This window comes from Haplochromis burtoni, unplaced genomic scaffold, assembly GCF_018398535.1.
Source record: "Haplochromis burtoni strain Fernald_Lab_line unplaced genomic scaffold, NCSU_Asbu1 Contig_253, whole genome shotgun sequence".
Lineage (NCBI taxonomy): Eukaryota > Metazoa > Chordata > Actinopteri > Cichliformes > Cichlidae > Haplochromis > Haplochromis burtoni.
The window spans coordinates 182,606-202,159 of NW_024582614.1; the positions used below are offsets into that span (position 1 = coordinate 182,606).

Genomic DNA, 19,554 nt, shown 5'->3' on the forward strand with positions numbered 1-19,554 from the left:
CATCTGTTTCACTCAACAATCGGCCATGTGCGTATGAAAACAAAGGCACTGCGCATGCGCGTTTTACTCATATTCTATCGCGATATTTCATTTTCCTATCGTTGCCTAACATTATACCGGTATTACCGTGAACGGTATAATATGGCCCAGCCCTAGTGCTGAACAACACAGATCAAAACAACTACCAAATTAAAAATACCATAAAATCATTACATACAATAAAATAAATAAGGTGTCAGTTTCCTACAGAGTTAAACGCCAGGGAATAAAAATAGGTTTTCAATCTGGACTTAAAGACCTGCACTGATGACGCTTGTCTAATTTGGAGGGGAAGGTTATTCCAGAGCATCGGAGTACAGGGTAACCACAAGGAGGAGGACAGACTATTGGAAGCTCTTTTTCCACATAAGCATTTTTCCCAGCTCACAGCCATTTTCTACGATTGGTTTGTGTGCTGAAGCAGCACTCACTCCTTCTGTGACATTACACAATCTGACCCACAGCCCGATTATGTGGATAAGTATGGCGTCACTGTGTGCAGTGCGATAACCACTAGGGCAAATTTGTTCTCTGTGGAAAATCTACAGCACTGAAAATTCAATCCCAAAACATTCCAGTCATGAGTCTCATTCATTCCAGGGTTAATAGATCTCGTTGCAAAGCGTAACGCATGAAACTGCAGCATCTGGAACTTGGTTAAGAAACGAAGGTGTGAGGAGCAGACTGATGGATCATCCATGGCTAAACCTCCTGTTGTACGAGCTTCCTTTGAGTCAGTCAGCATCATACTGAAGGATGGAGGAATGAAATCACTGTATCTGGTAAAGACCCAGCAGACAACTCATGGCTGAGTTAGTGAGTCTGTTCCACAGCCAGTTGTGGCTAGTGTGTATTTCAGGGTTAGCTCTTTGGGCTTCTGGAAAGCTGAATTTAAACCGGTCAGATTTCCCAGTGAGCATGATTAAGACCAGGTCACTGTCCACACCTCCAGATGTATCATCTTCCCTGTAGGATTTTCTTGGCAGTGTTTATTTGGATTTTTTTGCACCACCAGGCCATGTCAGCTTTGTAAATGAACAAATTATTCAGAATTGGTACTTCTTGGAGTTGCATTTACATTTACTCTCAGGGCTGCTTTAGCTTTGAGCCTCAGGAGAGCACCAGCTTGTAGGTACTGTCTTTGAAGCAGGCTGTGATGTCAGCAAAAAGGATTAGTGAATCAAATGCTTCACGTTTGTTTGCAGCTTTCCTCTGATTACAGGAAGGTGACACTGAACCCAGTCTTTGGAAATCCCAGCTTTTCAACATGCATGCAATGTTAGACTGCCCATGGTGTGAAACATTAGTTGCTAAATGGCTAGACTTGTTTTTAAATTGACAGTCTTCATGGACTTTACACCAATATATACATATATATATATACCAAAACATATTTGAGAATCAAAGTACCTCTGGAAAGCCAACAAGCTCCGGGAGATTTTGGGGTTTGCTTGGATTTCCGCTTTCCTCCGCTGTACGACCTCACCAAAAAGTTTGTCAGTTGCATCTCTAAAAAGAAGAGGATTACATATGATTATATCAGTTTGATATCTATATCAAACTAAGCAGGACTAACTTATCTCCGCGGAGCACATGAAGATAAACCATGTTGACACAGCAATGTCAAGGAAAATTTGTGGGCAAGCTGATAAATACTTCTTTTCTTTTCTTTTTTAATTCAATGGAGAGACGAGTGTCTGAACGACATCTTCGATCTTGGCAGCTGTTTTCAGCTGCATCTGAGCGAGAACATTTCCACATCTTAGGTTGAAACATCAGTATGTCAATCAGTTGTCATCCATTTCTTATAAACCGCACGTCCTTACCACAGATCATTAGTTCCTGGTTACTCTCATGTCAAAATATTTGTGTCTAACATTTGCTCTCGTGTCTTTCAGTAGAACAAAAAAAACGGTCATGTGACTGCGAGCTGCGTGTATGAGGGAGAGTGAAAGTGAAACAAATCACAGATATTATTGTAAAAGTGTTCACCTCTAATGTGGATTTCGCTGTGGTGAAAACATCACCAAGCTTTTTTTTCCTCCATGAAACATAATCCTAAAGAGATTAGAGTCTTGTCCTAGAACTGAAATGGGGATCTTCTACCACTAAGAAAAAGCATCAAACTTTAGGCTTAATGTACTCAATTTATTTTTAGGATTTACTAAATGACATATCAGCTAGCTTCTTCCCAATCTTATATTGTGCTTTGCTCTTCAATAAGAGGTTATGGTGAAACAATAATGAATGTCTGCTTCTGGTGTAACTGCACACATCATTACTGGTCATCCAAACTTTCCATTTCTTAATAAAGCTAACTAAGCAAGCTTAGTAGAAGTCGCCAGTAAGTCTCTGTGAGATGTGAATAAAGCAGCCAGAATATCAAACATTAACCCACTGATATGGCACAGCTATGAGAAGCATACCTCAGCAGTATGTTGATTTTAGGAAAGCCTTCCCACTTCTCCCGGCACTCTGGGCACTCATTCTTCTGCGAGGACTCCCACCATAGAGCGAGACAGTGCCGACAGAAGTTATGACCGCAGGTCAGGGTAGTAGGGTTGACCAAGATGTCATAGCAACAGTGACAAGAAAATTCATTTTCGGAGATGCCGCTCGCTGAAGACTTTAACTGAGGAGGGTCGGAAGACTCGGATAAGAGAGAAGACTCATCCATTAATTCCTCCACACTGTCATTTGCTGAATTCAACTTCATCTGCTGCAACATATCCAAGTCTGAAGGAGACACAAGGTTAATAAGCCTTAAATCAGAAACTATAACATTTTAGGTTTTAAGTAGGATATGGGTGCAAGCTGTAAATCAGCGGTCTCGAACTCAAGAAATATATTGTGCCCTTGAAGTTAAGTTTTTTTGTTAGGGAGGACTGAGTTGTATAAACATGTACAAACATGTTGGATTGGCTGTGTTAGTTCAGTGAGAGTTATTTGTAAAGAAAACAATTTTCACTAGCAGTCAAACACTAATGTGTACACTTATGTCTGCATTAAACACTACTTTTTTGGAAATAGGTGTCGGTGTTTTCTTGTTCGTACTACTTGAGCACTAAAGTGGCCCTCCAATGAGATGACAGTGCCAGCAGTGATCCACAGCTCATTTAAGTTTCAGACCCATGCTCTAAATGCGTCACGTAGAAAAATGTTTACTTTAAAAAAAAAAAAGAAGAAGAAAAAGAGATAGCAGTGCTTCCACCAAGCCTATCCTCGGCACTACAATCCAAATATATTTGCCAACAACAGTTCTTTTAACATTTCAAAACTGCATAACTGAATGGCCCTGTGCTTTGCTCGTGCTTGATTTAAGGGGTAAAGCGACCAGTCATGTTTTTGCTCAGTAAACAAATATTTTATAAACGAGAATCTGTTTTTCTGACATGACATCTCGAAACTCAAAACACTGTACAAACTGAAAACAGAAAGTAGTTGGCATTTTCACTGGATTTGACAGCTTTCGTTTCATTTCCATATCACGTTTTTAAATTCTTGCAAAAAAAGTGAACTTGAAAACTCAGTAAATGGCTAAAAATAAATATATCCCCACACATCTGAAATCTAAAGTAATACTGCAAGCATTTAAAAGCAAACATAACCATAATTAGTTGTGGCTGAGGAACTATGATTGAAATTAATTCAAAACTATGGTACTTGGGATAGGATGTCAGCAAGCAATTAAAGCGCGACTTCTGACTTAAAGGCAGCTAAATATGACAAGTACTTAAAAGTCACTTGATTTCCGTATACAAACAGGGGCTCGTGACAGCACTCTGTCAAACAGTGCAACTTATTTGATTTTCAAATAACAAAGGGTGAACCATTACCAAGTCTGAATACATAAACAAAACAGTTTGCTCACTTACTGTGACAGCACGCAGGTACAGTTTAACAGCCCTAGACGTTAGCTTCACTCTCTAATTAGCTAGCTAGTTGCTAGCTATGCGCTAGTTGCACATCGGTTACTGCTGATCTGCAAACATGGGTTAACTACAATTATTAGTACCACACTGCGCTATCGTTAGCTTCAAGGCTTACATGCTAGTAAGCCTAACTTAGCTCAACAGTACGCGCTGATTGCTAAGTTACTAACTGCTAACTGGTGTGGTTCAGTTGGCTAACCTACAGTTGTTACTCGCCTCAGGACTGGTCTCTGACAGGTGACCGACTGCAGAGTGGCATGACTATCCGGCTAATAACTAGATTTCAGGCTCATTTCGCGAGTACAACTCAACGTATCCACACACAGTAGCAGTTCTCAAGCAGTTCTGCTCTTTCACAGCCTCCTCCTGCAGTGGAAACCCCCACATGCAAGCAACCACAACCACGCATGCGCCTGAATGCGTACCTGCCACCCGCCTACCTCACAATGTCGTCACCGGTCACCGGTGAGGAAGAGGTCCGGTGTCCTCCTCCTGGGTAAAGTGAGAGCTCAATCCAGCAGACGTGACTTTTTTTAACACCTGCGTCAGTTCAGCGCAGATCAGATCCTGAGGCTCATTTTTATTATTCCTCAGCACCACATTATAACATTAAAATACAAACTAGCTTTTTACAGAGACCCTGTCGGGTTTACAGTGAGTTATGCTTCTTCATATTATCCTAAATCACTATCCTGATGGCAGAGTGGCAGAAAGTACCTGGCACAGTGTAATCGGTTCATTTTATGCTGCTTTCACTCTTCTGCTTTACTACAGTAACCACGATCACTGTGCATCAATCAATCAATCAATCAATCAATCAATCAATCAATCAATCAATCAATCAATCAATCAATCAATCAATCTTTATTTATAAAGCACTTTTCATACAAAAAATGTAGCACAAAGTGCTTTACATAGTTAAAAGCAGCCCACCCCACCCTCCAACTCACTCCCCACACTCTCATTAACAGTCACAGACACTGTTCTTTACATTAAACCCATCACAGTACAAAAAACTAACCTGTTTATCCTGCACTAACCTGCAGAGGATTTTCATGTAGCCTTAAATATCACAGTTAGTCTACCTCAGTTTGTTTGGCAGCATATTGCCCCATGTACAGACCCAGTAAATGGTTTAGACACATGAAGACTTTAAGTTTTTAATTTCCCTACCTTTAAATGTAACTTCTTATCTTCCTCTCCTGTCCTGTCTCTCTTATCTTTCTCCATCTCTGAGTGAAAAACCCTGTGAAATACAGCTGGACCTTTAGCTAGCAACATACTGCACACAAACAGTTAGTATGTTTGCTGATGTTTATTGACCTGATAGAAACACTGCATTTAAAATCACCTGACACTTAAAGAAAAGTCACTCACTTTATGCTCCTTGTCTTCTGTAGTCCTAGTTGCTGAAGTATTGCAACCACAAGAAACAAAACAAAACGAAAAACACATCATTTGTTGCAACTTCTTTAGTGAAATCTACAAAAAACACAAAAGATGGTAGTTTGAGAGGCATAAACGTGTTTTTGCACCAACATGCCCAAAGTCTGCTATCAGATTACAAATGAAATGCTAATGTTTTCAATGTTCTCTGATGAAGAAGATATGGGTGTATAGGATTTCTCAAATCTTTGTGTTCTGTTTTTATTTACATTTGACCCAGCATCCCAGCTTTTTAGGAATTGGGGGTCATAAAATATTATTGTCAAGTAGGAAAGCTTTTGGAAACAATCAGAAATATGGTTCGTCAGTGAACCAGGGAAAGGGTTTTACCTCACATATTTCAACAGGCTACATTTCAGTCTGCAAGTGTGCAGCAGGAAATAATAGTAATAAATTATCAGGAAAGAAGTAAATATGCATATTTGCATATCTATTTCACTTTCAGTGTGACTGCTTATGGTGATGGACAGGTTGATGAGATCAGGCAGGAGTTTCCATAGACTGTGATGTTTGCAGACAACATTGTGATCTATAATGAGTAGGGAGCAGAAGTGAAAGAGTTAAAAGGAAGGTTTTTAAGATGGTAATGAGACCTGCTATAATATACGGTTTGGAGACATTGACAAAAAAGCAGTAGGTGAAGCTGGTGGTGGCAGAGTTGAAGGTGCCCGAATTGTTACTGGGAGTGATGAGGATAGGCAGGATTAGACATCAGAGGGACAGCTCAGGCTGAGCGGTTTGGGGGAAAAGTTAGAGACGCAAGGATGGCATGCGCACAGGAGGGGATAGTGGATGCTGAAGATGGAGCTGCAGTCAGGAGGAATAAAAAGAAGGATGTAGTGAAGGGTTGGGGTATGTCGGATGTGACAGAGGAGGATGCTGGGGATAGGGTGAGATGGAGGCAGATGATCCGCTGTGGCGACCCCTAAAGGAAGCAGCCGGAAGAAGAATGAGAATAGGAAAGATGTCTGAAAAAGTGGAGGGCAGAAAATGGATATTTAATTTTGTCATCTGTCTGTAGAGATGCACACCTTGTAATCACGGGGAGGCAGTAATTCAGCAGCAGCAATTTCAGCGTCGAAGAAGAAGAGGAGGAGGCGGAGTAGAAGAAGAACCGCTGTTTAAAAGAAAAAAAGGAAAAAAGGAAAAAAGTGGTGGCGCAACACAGTTTAGCTAGCACGGTTAGTTCATGACAGCTGCTCCCATCCGGAATAACGCTTGTACTTAACCCCGTGTGTAGCCCTGTTTCTCCTATGACATCCTTCACAGTCGGCTCCGACCTCGCACTATGTTTGAGGTAACGTGACAGCGTAGCTGCTTTCAGGCTGTTACTGTGCAGCTGGCTGCAGTTTGCTGTAGCTGCTGTAGTTAACCAGTTAGGTAAATGCACGTCGTAAACAGGTTATCCTCATAGGTCAGGGACACCGTATTAGTTGAGAGTGCACCGGTGTGGACTTGATGCTAACCTTCTTACGTTCATGCACAGAACCAATTATGTCATTATAGCTTTAAAGCTAGCTTGTTAGCAAACGGTAATTGTTATTAAACAAGGCAGAGCTGCATTCATTACGATAGTACAATGACTTATACACTGCGACTGACTGATGGAGACGTGGAGGCATATATTCAGCGGCCAAGTGAAATAGTCAAGAATATTTTCCTGCAGGGGATAACGCAAGCAAACGAGACAAAACAAGTTTATTTTGAAAGGCTGTTCAGGTTGCTGACTCTTGGAACCCAAGAAAGGTCTAAACAGAACTTGCTGCTAAACTATTAAACTAAATCTAAATCTCTTGAAATGGATTGTTTTCATTTTACAATTGTATAAGAGAAATATTTTTACTTTTGTGAATTTAGAAACTTGAGAAAGCGTTTTTCTTTTCCCGGACACTAATATATAACTATCAGAATAAATCCAGGTTAATTTTTGGCCACGTTTCAGACTGTGTTAGAAAATATTCTGCAGCACTTAAAACAGAAGTTTAACATTACCCTGCATGAATGCTTTATGGTAGGAAAGGTTATAATTTTACCAGGGTGGAATAATACAGACCACATTACATTTATGTGAGTTGGTCCGGGTCGTCGGGAATTATGTGTGTGCAGTCCACTTGGTAGCCTCATCAGCCTAAATAATTGAGAAGGGGGGGAGGTAATATTTGGAGCGTACAGTATTTAGGGGGGGGGGGGGGGTACGTTGAAACTAACAGCAGATTCTTGAAGTCGTTCATACGTCCAGTTAAACGGGTCAGTTAAACGTTTTAGGCTGGGATACAAATCAATTCAAGTTCATGCTCGAGTTTATTTGGTAATTTTAATGCATGTTTAATACGTTTCTTGACATTTTGTTGGTTGGTATGGTTGTTAAAGACATATAAACGTGAAATTAGTAAGGTAACTAGTTAAATGGGATTCACTGGTGGTTGTTTCATTGATGATGGTTGGTTGATTTTAGGCCAGTTTTAACATGTTTCATAATATATCTGCTAAATGTACTCTAACATTGTCATATCGAGGCTGTGTGCTCATCATCTGTGTTCAAAAAACAAAAAGGGAACTTTTAGAGTTTATGTTTGAGGTGATTTCCTTTTCGTGATGTGTGCGGTTACAGCCTGTGGCTCAGGTGTATTGTTTCTTTATATTATATAATTAATGCACAATTATATAATGTTTACATTACACAGTATTAGTACCAGTATATCAGTATTGCACTTAACGAGAAGTATACAAGAAGAGACATATTTCAGTTATGTTGTTACTGTTGATGTTGCATAATTTGTCCTACAGGGGGCACTCTGAAACGTCTATGTTGGTAACGTGTTTGGAACGGCAGCCATCAAAGCAGATCGAGTTATCCACGACTTGTTATAACAATAAAACAAGATGGTTATGTTAGTAAGGACTCATAAATAACAAATCACAACATATAATCTCTGTGTTTCATCTGTCTGACAGAAAAAGCAGCTTTTATATCAGATTTTTAAAAGCACCAAATATCGTTTTCTGTATTGTTCTTAAAAATCTTATATCAGCCGGGCTCTAGAAAATATTATATCAGATGTTTATTCAATTCAATACAAAATGTATTTGTATAGCACATTTAAAAACAACAGAGTTGACCAAAGTGTTTCATCGGTTAAAAACAAAAGAAAACAATAGAGAAACAAATACAGATAAGTTAGAAACAAATACAGATAAATAAGAAGACAGTGAATTAACAATAAAAGCATAAAACAGGCCTGATGGTACTCGTACTGAACTCGAATTAAAAGCCAAACTAAAAAAGTGAGTTTTAAGATGCATTTTAAATGACTGAATAGACTCTGAAGTACGAATCTCCTCTGGCAGATTATTCCAGAGTCTGGGTGCTGCTACTGCGAAGGCCCGATCTCCTCTATGCTTCAATCGAGACCTTGGTTGTGCTAAGAGCAACTGGATAGATGATCTCACTGCTCTTTTGGGGTCATACATGTTGAGGAGTTCGTTTAAATAACTAGGCGCCATATTATTTAAAACTTTAAAAGTAAGTAAAAGAATCTTAAAATCAATACGATATTTTACAGGGAGCCAGTGTAAATTTGCTAAAACTGGCGTATCAATTAGATGCATCCATGTTGTAAGAGTGGTAAGAGTTTTTTTTATTCTTGCCGTCATTAATCTAAGTAGTTTTACTTGTTTAACCTGAACTCTCGAGTCTAGGATGTAACGCCATATTATGTAATCACTTGACAAAATGCAATATCACTTACATTACAGTCATCTTCAAATGCTTCTGGGTATCTATTTGGGCAGATAGTTTGAAGCATTACCTAAATTAAATTAACTTAACCTCATTTCAGTGGTCAGTTAGCCATAAAAGCAGATATAAGGTCAGTTATGAAATTTGATAAAAGCTGCTCAAAGTGTTCGCTGACTTTTTAATCTAGGTTTGTTTGAGTGTCATCGCTCTCTCTTCTAATGTTTGCATTGAAGCGCCTGTTACAAGATGGGGCAGCACGGTGGTTAGCACTGTTGCCGCACAGCAAGAAGGTCCTGAGTTCAATTCCACCATCAGGCCGGGGTCTTTCTGTGTGGAGTTTGCATGTTCTCCCCGTGTTTGCGTGGGTTCCCTCTGGGTACTCCGGCTTCCTCCCACCGTCCAAAGACATGCAGCTTGTGGGGATAGGTTAATTGATTAATCCAAATTGCCCATAGAATGTGAATGTGAGCGCGAATGGTTGTCTGTCTCTGTGTGTTGGCCCTGCGACAGACTGGCGACCTGTCCAGGGTGTACCCTGCCTCTCGCCCTATGACAGCTGGGATAGGCTCCAGCGCCCCCCGCGACCCTGAAAAGGAATGGATGGATATTACAAAATGTATAAGTTGCACTTTATTGATGAAAGTATAAAGTTGTTATCTGTTTTATAATTGACCAAAATGGATGTTTAACTGCTGTATTATCTCAAGTAAAAGTATTCAAAATGATTAAGTTATTATAAATGGCCTGTATTTGTATAGCGCTTTACTAGTCCCTAAGGACCCCAAAGCGCTTTACACAACCAGTCATCCACCCATTCACACACACATTCACACACTGGTTTGTGGCAAGCTACATTGTAGCCACAGCCACCCTGGGGTGCACTGACAGAGGCGTAATATAAAAATAAACAGTAACTTCTGATGGCTTTATATAGCAGCTCTTTTTTCTTGTGTGAAACTTGAGCTGTTGTAGAGTAGATGACCTGTTTTTCCTTCTGTTTGATATCTTAATAGGATCCTGAACTTCAAGATCCTTTATCACTGAGTCTGAATGAAAACTGCAGTGACCAGTCTTCCCCCAAAAAAGCACCAGCAAGCCCCGACTACACCTGTGAGATTCCAGAGATCCGAGTAATCATCAAAGAGGAAGAGGATGGCTGGACTGTGAGTGAGAATAGTGAGTGGAGAATCTTGAATTATAGCTTCTCTTCACTACATGATACACACATTGTTGCTCTTTGTGATTTTTCACCTTTTTTATATATTAAACGCAGATGAGAGCCTCAGCTCAGAGAGAGAAAAAGAGGATGCTTCTGTAGACGGCTGCCTTCCCCACCAGAAAGCGAGTGGCGTGGAGAGCTCTGCTTCATATGGCGTAAAGAAACCCCAGAGAGGATGTGCAGCGGAGAAACGGTTTGAGAAGCCTTGCCCTGCCACAGAGAGTCTGCAGAGACACAAGCTCGCGAGCTCCGATGAGAAACCGCAGATTTCCTGCAAATGTGGGAAGGCATCAGGAAACGTGATTGTACATCAGTGCAATAACACAGGAGAGAATCCCCTCTCCTGTCCAGGACGGGACATGACCCCCGGTCACAAAAGGAACGTGAAATCCCATCAGGAGCGCTGGGACCGAGACCAGAGAGCATCTTTACACACAGAAGAAGAGCTACAGCAGACCGAAACGTCAGCACCTTGCCAAACTGTATGTTGTTTTAGATTTTGAAGATATTATGAAAAGATCAACACATGAAGTTTTCATTGTTTGTTTTTTTTAGTCATCTAGTTTATTAAATTTTATTTATGTGTTATTCGTGAATGCATTTATAATGTCCCAGTCGGCCTCGTGCAGGAAGGTGTACATGTTTGTTCTTAAAGATCGGGTCTTAAAACTCATGTGACCATTAAAACTCATCCCTCGTGTTCATGCTGCCCATTAAAAGATCACATTCTGTTGTTTTTGAATATGAGTACAGAATCAGTCCTTGTGCTGTGCGTCTCAAATCAGTTTAGATCTCACAGGTTTTGATCTGACAATCTGCTAGACACGATCACATGGTGACAGTCAGGAGTAAAAACTTCCTTTTAACTGGAAGAAATCTATATTTTGATATTTTACGTTTTTGACTGCAGTGGAGGGACGATGATAAGATGAGGACTTCGTAACAGTGCTTACATTATAAACACTTTAGGAAGGGATGTTTTTGTGTGGCACATACTAAAGGAATGACATGTTGTTTTAAGACTGACTCAAAGAATGTAGCTTTTAATTTTCCCCTACCAAGAGTGGTCCAGCTCTGCTGTGTTAAGTACAAAAAAATGTTACTAGAAGAAATCCTCAGTGTTTTCTTCAGTTTTAATTCTCTCGTGCCCTTTTTTTAAACTCTGTAAGTCAGGGGTGTCAAACTCAAATACACAGTGGGCCAAAATTCAAAACTGGAACAAAGTCGCGGGCTAACGTTAATATTTATTGAAATATATTTATTCCTCCAGATATAAGAATGAATCTTTTCTTATGGACTCAAACACATTTTGCTAAAAAACTGAATATGGAACAAGCAAAGCTTAATTCTAAACAATATATATATTAGCTGTATAATACCAGTAGGCCAGCTCTAATAGTAATTTGGTGTGGCTTCGCGGGCCAAATGTAATTAGGCTACGGGCCAAATTTGGCCCGCGGGCCAGAGTTTGACAGCTATGCTGTAAGTGATTGCGTCTTAATGTCACGGTGTAGTGCTGCTCTGTTGGAAGCTGTATAAAAACAAAGTGAATTTTGAATTTCCCACTATTTTTCAGACCTTGTTTTTTTTTTACCTTTTTTCCCCTTAAAATTTAGAAATAAAATGCTTATTTGTCCTAAGTTTTGACTGCATGACTTGGAAGTTCCCCAGTGTGAGACTGCTTTTTACAGTTTTTAACTTTTGAAACTAAAATTGGATCTTTTGGGTTAGATGGGAGAAAACAGCAGTGATAAGTGTGGTTAGTTGTATAAATAAGACATGCATTTTGTTATATTTAAATTAGTGGTAATGCTGGAAAATCTGTGCGCTTATATTCTTCTTGCTATGTTTTGTACGTTGGGATATTAACTCCCACCTCTTACATGCAGTATTGTCACTGCACTGTGTGTAAATACAGAGAACACTTTCTTTTTATTCCAAAACCCAGCTCACGCTGACGTAACACGCTCATAAATCTGGCCCTTTGGGTTCAAAATACTAATGATGACTTTCCACGAATATGCAGCTACTCTCTAAGAGGCTTCATTAATCTTGGCGTTTTTGCAGTTGAATGTTTGATGGCTCCAATTTGAAATGTTACATGCGTTAGGGCAGAGGATGAGAATAGGAAGTTGTTTTTGTGTGAGGCCCTTTGTTTCAGTCGGTCCAGTGAGGTCCGGTGTTTTTGGACAGTGACACATTCTTTGCAGTTTTGCCTTTGGATTTGAAATCAAGCATTCAATATGTGATTGAAGTGCAGAGTTTTAGCTTTAATTCAAGAAGTTTAACAAAATTATGTCTTTAACTTTAAGAAATGCAGGATTAAAATCATTTGACAAACTAACATAATCCTAAATCTAATGGTTGTTTTTAATACTTAGATAACAATTCTTTGCAGTCATGACTGCCTGAAGTCTGGCAGCCACGGACATCACCAAATGCTGTGTTTCCTCCTTGAGAGGCTCTGCTTGGCCTTTACTGCAGACACCTACGGGTGTTGGTTGTTTGTGGGTCTCTTTGTTTCAATCTGGTCATTGAGGAATGTTTCATTTATTTGCATTGAGAAACATTTGGGTTGCTTTTGCACTTTGCTTTGAGTATTAATGATTTACACCGTAAAGCACTGTTCAGTCAGTTTTGCAGCATGTGGGTGAATCTGAGCAGACAGTATAGCCCTGCACACATCACAATTCATCCTGCCCCTTCTATCAGCGGTCACATTATCAGTAATCACCTGCTTACATTGGTTAATGCCATAATATTGTCTCCACCATCATCATTGTTTGATAGATGATGTGGTATGCTTCAGATCATGAGCTGTTTCTCTCTTCCATACTTTTCTCTTCCTATCATTCTGGTACCAGTTGAGTTAAGTTTCACTCAAAGCATTTTTTTTCTGAACTGTGGAGACTCATTTTGATGTTTTCTGGCTGATTTGGTCTTCCTGTTCTTGAGTGTAACCAGTGGTTTGCACCTTTCTGTAAACCCTCTGCACTGCATTCATGTAGGCAGAAGTTGTTTGTCTTAACCAAGGAAAGGATTCGTTTCATAAGTGTATCTATCAGGAGGCTGAGGCGTATCGCTGGCCATTTTTCCCTTTTGGACTCAAATAAAAGGATAGCAAATACAAATTCAACAATGATAAACAACTCCAGATACTTTATCTGCCTAATTTTTCATGGAATAACAACATAATGGACCTTTTGCTCTTAGATTCTGACAATGGGAAACAATGTATAAAATTGGATGGCTATAATTTCTACATGGTTAATGCAATGCTTTGGTTTAAACCCCCTGAATTAAAGCTGCAGGTCTGTACTTCAGTCTTGATTGTTTCAGTTGAAATCCACCAGTAGTGGTGTAACGAGTAAACATGACAAAAACTGTTTCATTGTCCAGAACCTGCAGATAACTTTGTCATTCAGTAGCTTCTTCGCTTCCTTGTGACAGATGTGCTCTGACGTCGTGAATTCCTTTTAGCTCTGTTTTCTGTTTTTAGAATTCTCCTAAACGTAAGCACCCGAAGTCACGCGGGCTCAAGATGGCATCTGAAAACTTAAACGACCAAACGCTACATTTGACTGTAAGACTGCATGCAGGGGAGGAGGAGGAGGTGGGCGAGGAAGAAGAAGAGGAGCAAGATGAAGAGATTGGAGGATTAATCAACTCTGATGGAGAAGTGGTTGAATGGGATTCTGGTGAGTTATCAGCACCGCGGTTTTAATGAAAACCCATTCTGCAAACAATACTCATTTATTTACACAAGGGTCCTTCCTTGATTCTGTTTCTCATGTGAATTTGTAAGCTTATTGGCTAAAGAATATCTTAAATAACAGAAGAAATGCATTAATAATCTTTCCCAGATACTCACAGCACTCATAGTTTGCATTTAGTTTATCACTACATTGACATTCCTTCTTTGTCTGGATTGCAGACTGTCAGTTTTTTCTTTAACCTAAGGTAACTGTTTTGATTTTTACAGCAGGCAGCTCTGACCGAGGCTCTGATTGCTCAGCAGGTCCTCTGCCTAGCAAGGTAATTCATTTTAACACAGTTTATCAGTTTAATGTCTAAGATTGGGTAATTACTGCATCTCAGTCACCACGGGAGTGCTTAGTCTTGTAGTGTCGACTGTTGGTGTCATAAATCAAATCAAAATTGCTCATTTGCATCTGCAGCACCACTCTTTGCCTCCTGCCCTACACACACCTACTGCCACTGAATAGTTGGGATGTTGTACATACAGTAGTTTAAAAACTGACTGTCAGGGAAGATTTTACAGGTGGGCTTCTGATGTTTTTTAATGATTGTGATCATGCAGAAGTCTCAGCTGCGAGGCCAAAGCCAGAGAGACAGCAGCAGCCCGACGCTCATCATGGAGGTTGTTTCTGTGGGGGAAGATGAAGAAAGGGAGGACGCAGAGGAAAAAACAATAGGGGCAAAGATGAATGCTGCCTCCCCCTCATACTGTGGTAAACACAAGTGAAGGAAAACCAAAAAACTGTTAAATAATCATCACATTTGGTCCTGAGGTTATTTTGTTTTGCACTTGTTAGCAGAAAAAAGACCAAGAAGAACTAAAAAGGTTCCAGTAGTGTATGTGGAGAACTCAGACACAGAGCTAGATGTTCCTGCAAATGCTGGTGAGTGACATGAAGTAAAAAGGTAGCACTCGTGGCACATTCAGAAGAGATGGAAGGAGACCATCAGTGTAATAGATTTCTTTTCCGCTTTTTTCTTCATCCGAAAGCAAAACGAAGAGGCAGAAGAAAGATTTCTCGAAGTCCACTGTTGCCAGCTGAAGACTCAGGGGCAGATGCAGGAGGTCAGTGAGTGATTCTTGTGTTTTCTACTGCAGCTTAACGTATGTTAACTACTCTGAAGTTACGTTATTATGACTTCATAAGTCATAATTAGTCTTTTTCTTTATCTTAAAGTATCACAGCGTACCCGAAGAAAGAGAAATTTGCATGCAGCAGCAGAACCGGAAGAATTAAACTCAAAAAATGCCCGCCGTGCTGCTGGTAAGAAAAGAAAAAAATAAGCCTGACTCTTGAATATTACGTCCAAACTTCAGATATTTGCTTATTTGCTGTGATTCTTAAAATCTATGACTTAATTTTTTCAACAGCAAAGCGACCGTATAGACAAAGGAAAGATACCAAAACATCTGGTGAAGCAGAAGGAGAGGACATGGCTGTTTCACCAGGTAAGAAATAATAAAATTACCTAATCAGTGAATAACCAGCTCAGTGTTCAGCTGAGGTACTAAAATGGTGTTTTCTGAAAACCCAGAAAAGCTTTTCTGGTTCAATTCTCATTTAAAAAAAGACTGAGGAAAAGTGGAAAAATTTTTGTGGTCAGGCAAATTGAAATATGAAGTTCTTTTGGAAAATATAGATGCCATGTCCTTTGGACTAAGGGAAAGGGACCAGGCAGCTTGTTATCAGCTCTCAGTTTTAAAGCCTGCTATGTGGCTGCATTAGTACCTGTTGAATTGTCAGTTTGTGCATCTGGAAGGGCACCATCAGTGCTGAAAGGTATAAACAGGCTTTAGAGCAAATTACGCTCCCATCCAGAAATCGTTTTGAGGGAAGGCCTTGCATATTTCACCTCAGGTCACACATGCTCCCAGACTCTGTTAAAAGAAGAGAGAATGATACACAGTGGGAAAAACAGCCCTGTTTCCCACTGTATCATTTCAAGAAATATGTTTCTTGACATGATACGTTTCCTTAGTTCGAGACATTTGATATGTTTTCTAGGGCTGTTTGATATAACGATATATATCGGCTGACAATATAAAAACATCTATCGTTTCATTTTACGCTATCGTTTGTTTCGTGGTGTCAAAATAAACCGTTTACAGCAATATTTTTTCATTGTTTTGATGGTCACTGTAGTGGCTATATTAATTAAGTTCTCTCTTTCTCTTATACTTAATATAACCGCACTACGGACGGACAAGCGCCTGTTTTTATGCGTTGTGGTTAGCAACAACAATGGTAAAACCATCGTGTGTCCGCTTGTTTATTTTCCACATAAACCTTTCACAATAAAGCTCAAGATCCTGTTGAGACTTTTCAAAATAAACTGAATCACGTGAAAGAGCAGATTGTTTACGGATGAGAAGTAAAAAAGAGCCGCCAGGTGTTAAAAAATAAACCTTAGATTCAAATGTTAGGACAGGCTTTCCCCCGCAGCACGCCGTGTAATAAATACACGTCGTGTAATAAATACACGTCGTGTAATAAATACACGTCGTGTAATAAATCCCAGTCGATCAGGAGCTTGTGAAATACTCAGTCTGGCACCAGCAACCATGCCACATTCAAAATCACTTAAATGACCTTTCTTCCCCATTCTGATGCTTGGTTTAAGCTTCAGCAAGGCTTCTTGATGATGTCTACATGCTTAAATGCATTGAGTTGTTGCCATGTGATTGGCTGATTAAATATTTGCATTAAGGAGCAGTTGAACAGATGTATCAAACAAAGATTCTGGCAAGTGTATAGAGTATAAGCTTTCTAATGATAATTTCAGTGTAAACAGTTTGGAAGCATTTAAAGACAGAATATTATCTGAACATGTCTTCAACATGCAACAGAAACAGGCCTTTAGAGTCTCTACTCTTTCTTTATATGCATAATGAGTGTAGGGGTAATGAGATCTGTATATAAATATCTTCGGGCCAAAATGTTGCTGCTTCTGTTTTTCATTCCTGTAGGTGTCAGATATGTAGGATTGGTTTGACTTTGAACAGATCATTTTGAAGAAGACTTCAGTTTGTGAGCTACATGTCATGTTTGAGCTTAAAAATAGAAGCCTCACCTTGTAATTTCCTCTTGTTTTCCATCTCCATAGACAAGAAGCGCCCTGGCAGAAAGATGATCTGTGTACCAATTGAAATACCTCCTGAGCTCCTGAAGAAACCCAAAGAAAAAATAGAGTACCACTGCTCAGTGTGTGGCAAAGAATTCCCACATGCCTACAAACTAGAGCGACATGAGCTGATCCACACAGGAGAGAAACCGTACTGCTGCTCCATTTGTGGCCGTGGTTTTAACCAGAAGGGAAATCTCAAAACGCACTACAAAGTCCACTTAGGTGAGAGCTGCTAACAATGCAAATATAATACTTGACAAGCCAGAAGCATTGCATTGCACTGTTGCAATACAATGGTGGCATCTTTCACTACTTTTAACATTGGCACTGTGTTTTATTTGCTCCAAATGCATTTTTATCTTGGAACTGAAAATGCATGATTTATAGTTTTTCAGAGCAGCATTTGCCCTTTATACTGCTGATAGATTTGTCTTGGTCATTAACTAGGAAAATTGTAATGATTAGTATATAATAATTAACCAATTTAAGTTTTGATCTCCTACCTGTTAATCCTATGACCTGAGTTATTTGCACTTTTACCCCAATGTAAAAGTGAGGTAAGCCTAAACTTCTATGAACTGCAGAGGTTGTTATAACTCAAAGCAAAAGAGTAAAACATGGTTTGAATCTTCCACTTCTCTGTAGGTCGTAAGGGTGCTGTGGATTTTGATGATGAGGTGAATCCCATAGCGTCAGAACTCTCTGAATATTTAAAATCCCTGCCTGGCGAGTCCAGGATTCGATCATCCCTCCGTTGCCTGGAATGTGGAAAAGACTGTGACAGTCATTCAGCTTTGCAAGCACACCACATCGCTTCACACACTCAGACAGCCTCTGAATCAGGCCCCATCAAGCCCGGCGCACCACCTCTTCTCTTCTGCCGCCGCTGTGGCATTCAGTTTAGTGAAAAAGAAAAGCTGGAAGAACACATGAAAACCCACATCAAGGAGAAGCCCTACTCCTGTCCCGACTGTGGCAAGAGGTTCATTAACGAGAGCTACATTCAAATCCATCAGCGCATCCATACTGGGGAGAAACCGTTCCTCTGCTCTCAGTGCGGCAAAGGATTCCATACTGCCTCCTCCCTCAAGCTGCATGAAATGCAGCACTCCGGGGAGAGACCGTTTGCATGTTCCATTTGTGGGAAGACATTTCGGATTAACTCTTACCTAACAGCGCATTACCAGACCCACATTAAAGACAGGCCATTCATTTGTAGCATTTGTGGGAAAGGCTACTCCAGAGCAGAGGAATTGAAGGTGCACCACAGACTTCATACCGGAGAGAGACCCTACGAGTGCGGGGATTGTGGGAAGAGTTTCATTTATCGTCAGGGCCTTCGGCAGCATCAACGCACACATGCTGGAAGACGCATCGGGCCAACCAGACAGCTTGGTAGACCAAAACAGCAGGCCCGGCTTGACATCTAACACTTAATCTATCGATGAATTTTTGTTGTTAACCGTGTTTGAAAGTATTGCAGTAAATTGTGTTTTTCTTCCTTCCATTCCTCACAGCTGCAGAAAAGATGATTACTGTGTCTAAAAAATTTACACCACAGACTTCCTGTGGGTTGCCAAGAGTTTGACAGTTTGTTGTGTGGTTTTTCTTCTATCCATGTTTTCTAATTATGTTTTTATTTACCACCACTTGTAGCTCATCTGTATAAATTTGAGTGCCTTTGTAACCTGCATGCCAAATACTAATTAATGTTTAAAAAAAGATCATGCACTATATCCTTGATATTTTAAAATCCATGTTGATGGAATACAGACATTTTTAAGAAACAGAGATTGTTTGTTTTCTGTATTTGATATGGCATCTTCATATCAGGCTACAGGCCGAATTAGACAGATGGTTTCTCTCAAAAGCTCCACCAGCCAGGGTGCCGGTTTGGCTCAGTGGGTGAGCCAGGGATGAGTTAACAGTAGGGATGGGTACTGGTGTCCGGTGCCATGATGGCACCGGTTCTGACATAAACGGTAGTAACCAGACTGAAAAGCAGCGCACATTTCGGTGCTTTTTTTCCCTGAGCTGTGATACACTTCTAGCCAATCATTTTACGTTTCCGAGGATAGTAGGCGGGTCCAGGTACTTTCGTTCTTTTAGAGCAGAGCTACAGATTAAAAATGCCCACGGCGAAGCGGTCAAAGGTCTGTACTTCACAGCAAAATATGCAAACTCAGCAGCAACAAGTGCTTTAAGCTGATACTGTCAAAGGAGGTAACACCTCGAATCCGATGAAACACCTGGCGACGCATAGCGTTTTTTTTAAAAGCCGAGAAATGCGCCGT

At 40.2% G+C, this 19,554-nt stretch overlaps 2 protein-coding genes across 6 annotated transcripts in view; one reads left to right on the forward strand and one right to left on the reverse strand.

Annotated features, from left to right (window-relative positions):
• LOC102296329 (bifunctional apoptosis regulator) overlaps positions 1-4,435 on the reverse strand; it is a 10,328-nt gene extending 5,893 nt beyond the window's left edge. Inside the window, exons 1-3 of one of the 4 annotated variants that reach the window (XM_005938479.3) lie at positions 4,412-4,435; positions 2,466-2,775; positions 1,450-1,548 (exon numbers count right to left, since the gene is read on the reverse strand). In XM_005938479.3, the coding sequence (XP_005938541.1) occupies positions 1,450-1,548; positions 2,466-2,767 (401 nt within the window). In that variant the 5' untranslated portion in view covers positions 2,768-2,775; positions 4,412-4,435. Of the gene's footprint in view, positions 1-1,449; positions 1,549-2,465; positions 2,776-3,914; positions 4,386-4,411 lie in introns of those variants that run through there. The other 3 variants (XM_005938477.3, XM_005938476.3, XM_005938475.3) reach the window with 3 other exon arrangements.
• A 1,774-nt stretch (positions 4,436-6,209) lies between these two features.
• LOC102301875 (zinc finger protein 34) lies at positions 6,210-19,047 on the forward strand. Of its 2 annotated transcripts, none has more exons than XM_014338801.2 (12): positions 6,210-6,714; positions 10,170-10,332; positions 10,430-10,857; positions 13,875-14,073; positions 14,358-14,410; positions 14,697-14,847; positions 14,935-15,018; positions 15,126-15,200; positions 15,313-15,399; positions 15,507-15,584; positions 17,240-17,482; positions 17,906-19,047. In XM_014338801.2, exons 1-12 carry the CDS (start codon positions 6,706-6,708, stop codon positions 18,688-18,690), a joined length of 2,355 nt encoding a protein of 784 aa, XP_014194287.1. In that variant the 5' UTR covers positions 6,210-6,705; the 3' UTR covers positions 18,691-19,047. The 2 variants fall into 2 exon arrangements, with proteins under 2 accessions (XP_014194287.1, XP_014194286.1); XM_014338800.2 differs by having other exon boundaries at positions 6,211-6,714; positions 14,932-15,018.
• The last annotated feature ends 507 nt before the right edge of the window (positions 19,048-19,554 follow it).

What these genes read in the sequence shown, in the direction of transcription:
- LOC102301875 (XM_014338800.2), top strand. An exon ending in AAATGCCCGCCGTGCTGCTG is followed by an intron (nt 15,400 to 15,506) that starts GTAAGAAAAGAA and finishes TTTTTTCAACAG; the next exon opens with CAAAGCGACCGTATAGACAA. An exon ending in GGACATGGCTGTTTCACCAG is followed by an intron (nt 15,585 to 17,239) that starts GTAAGAAATAAT and finishes CCATCTCCATAG; the next exon opens with ACAAGAAGCGCCCTGGCAGA.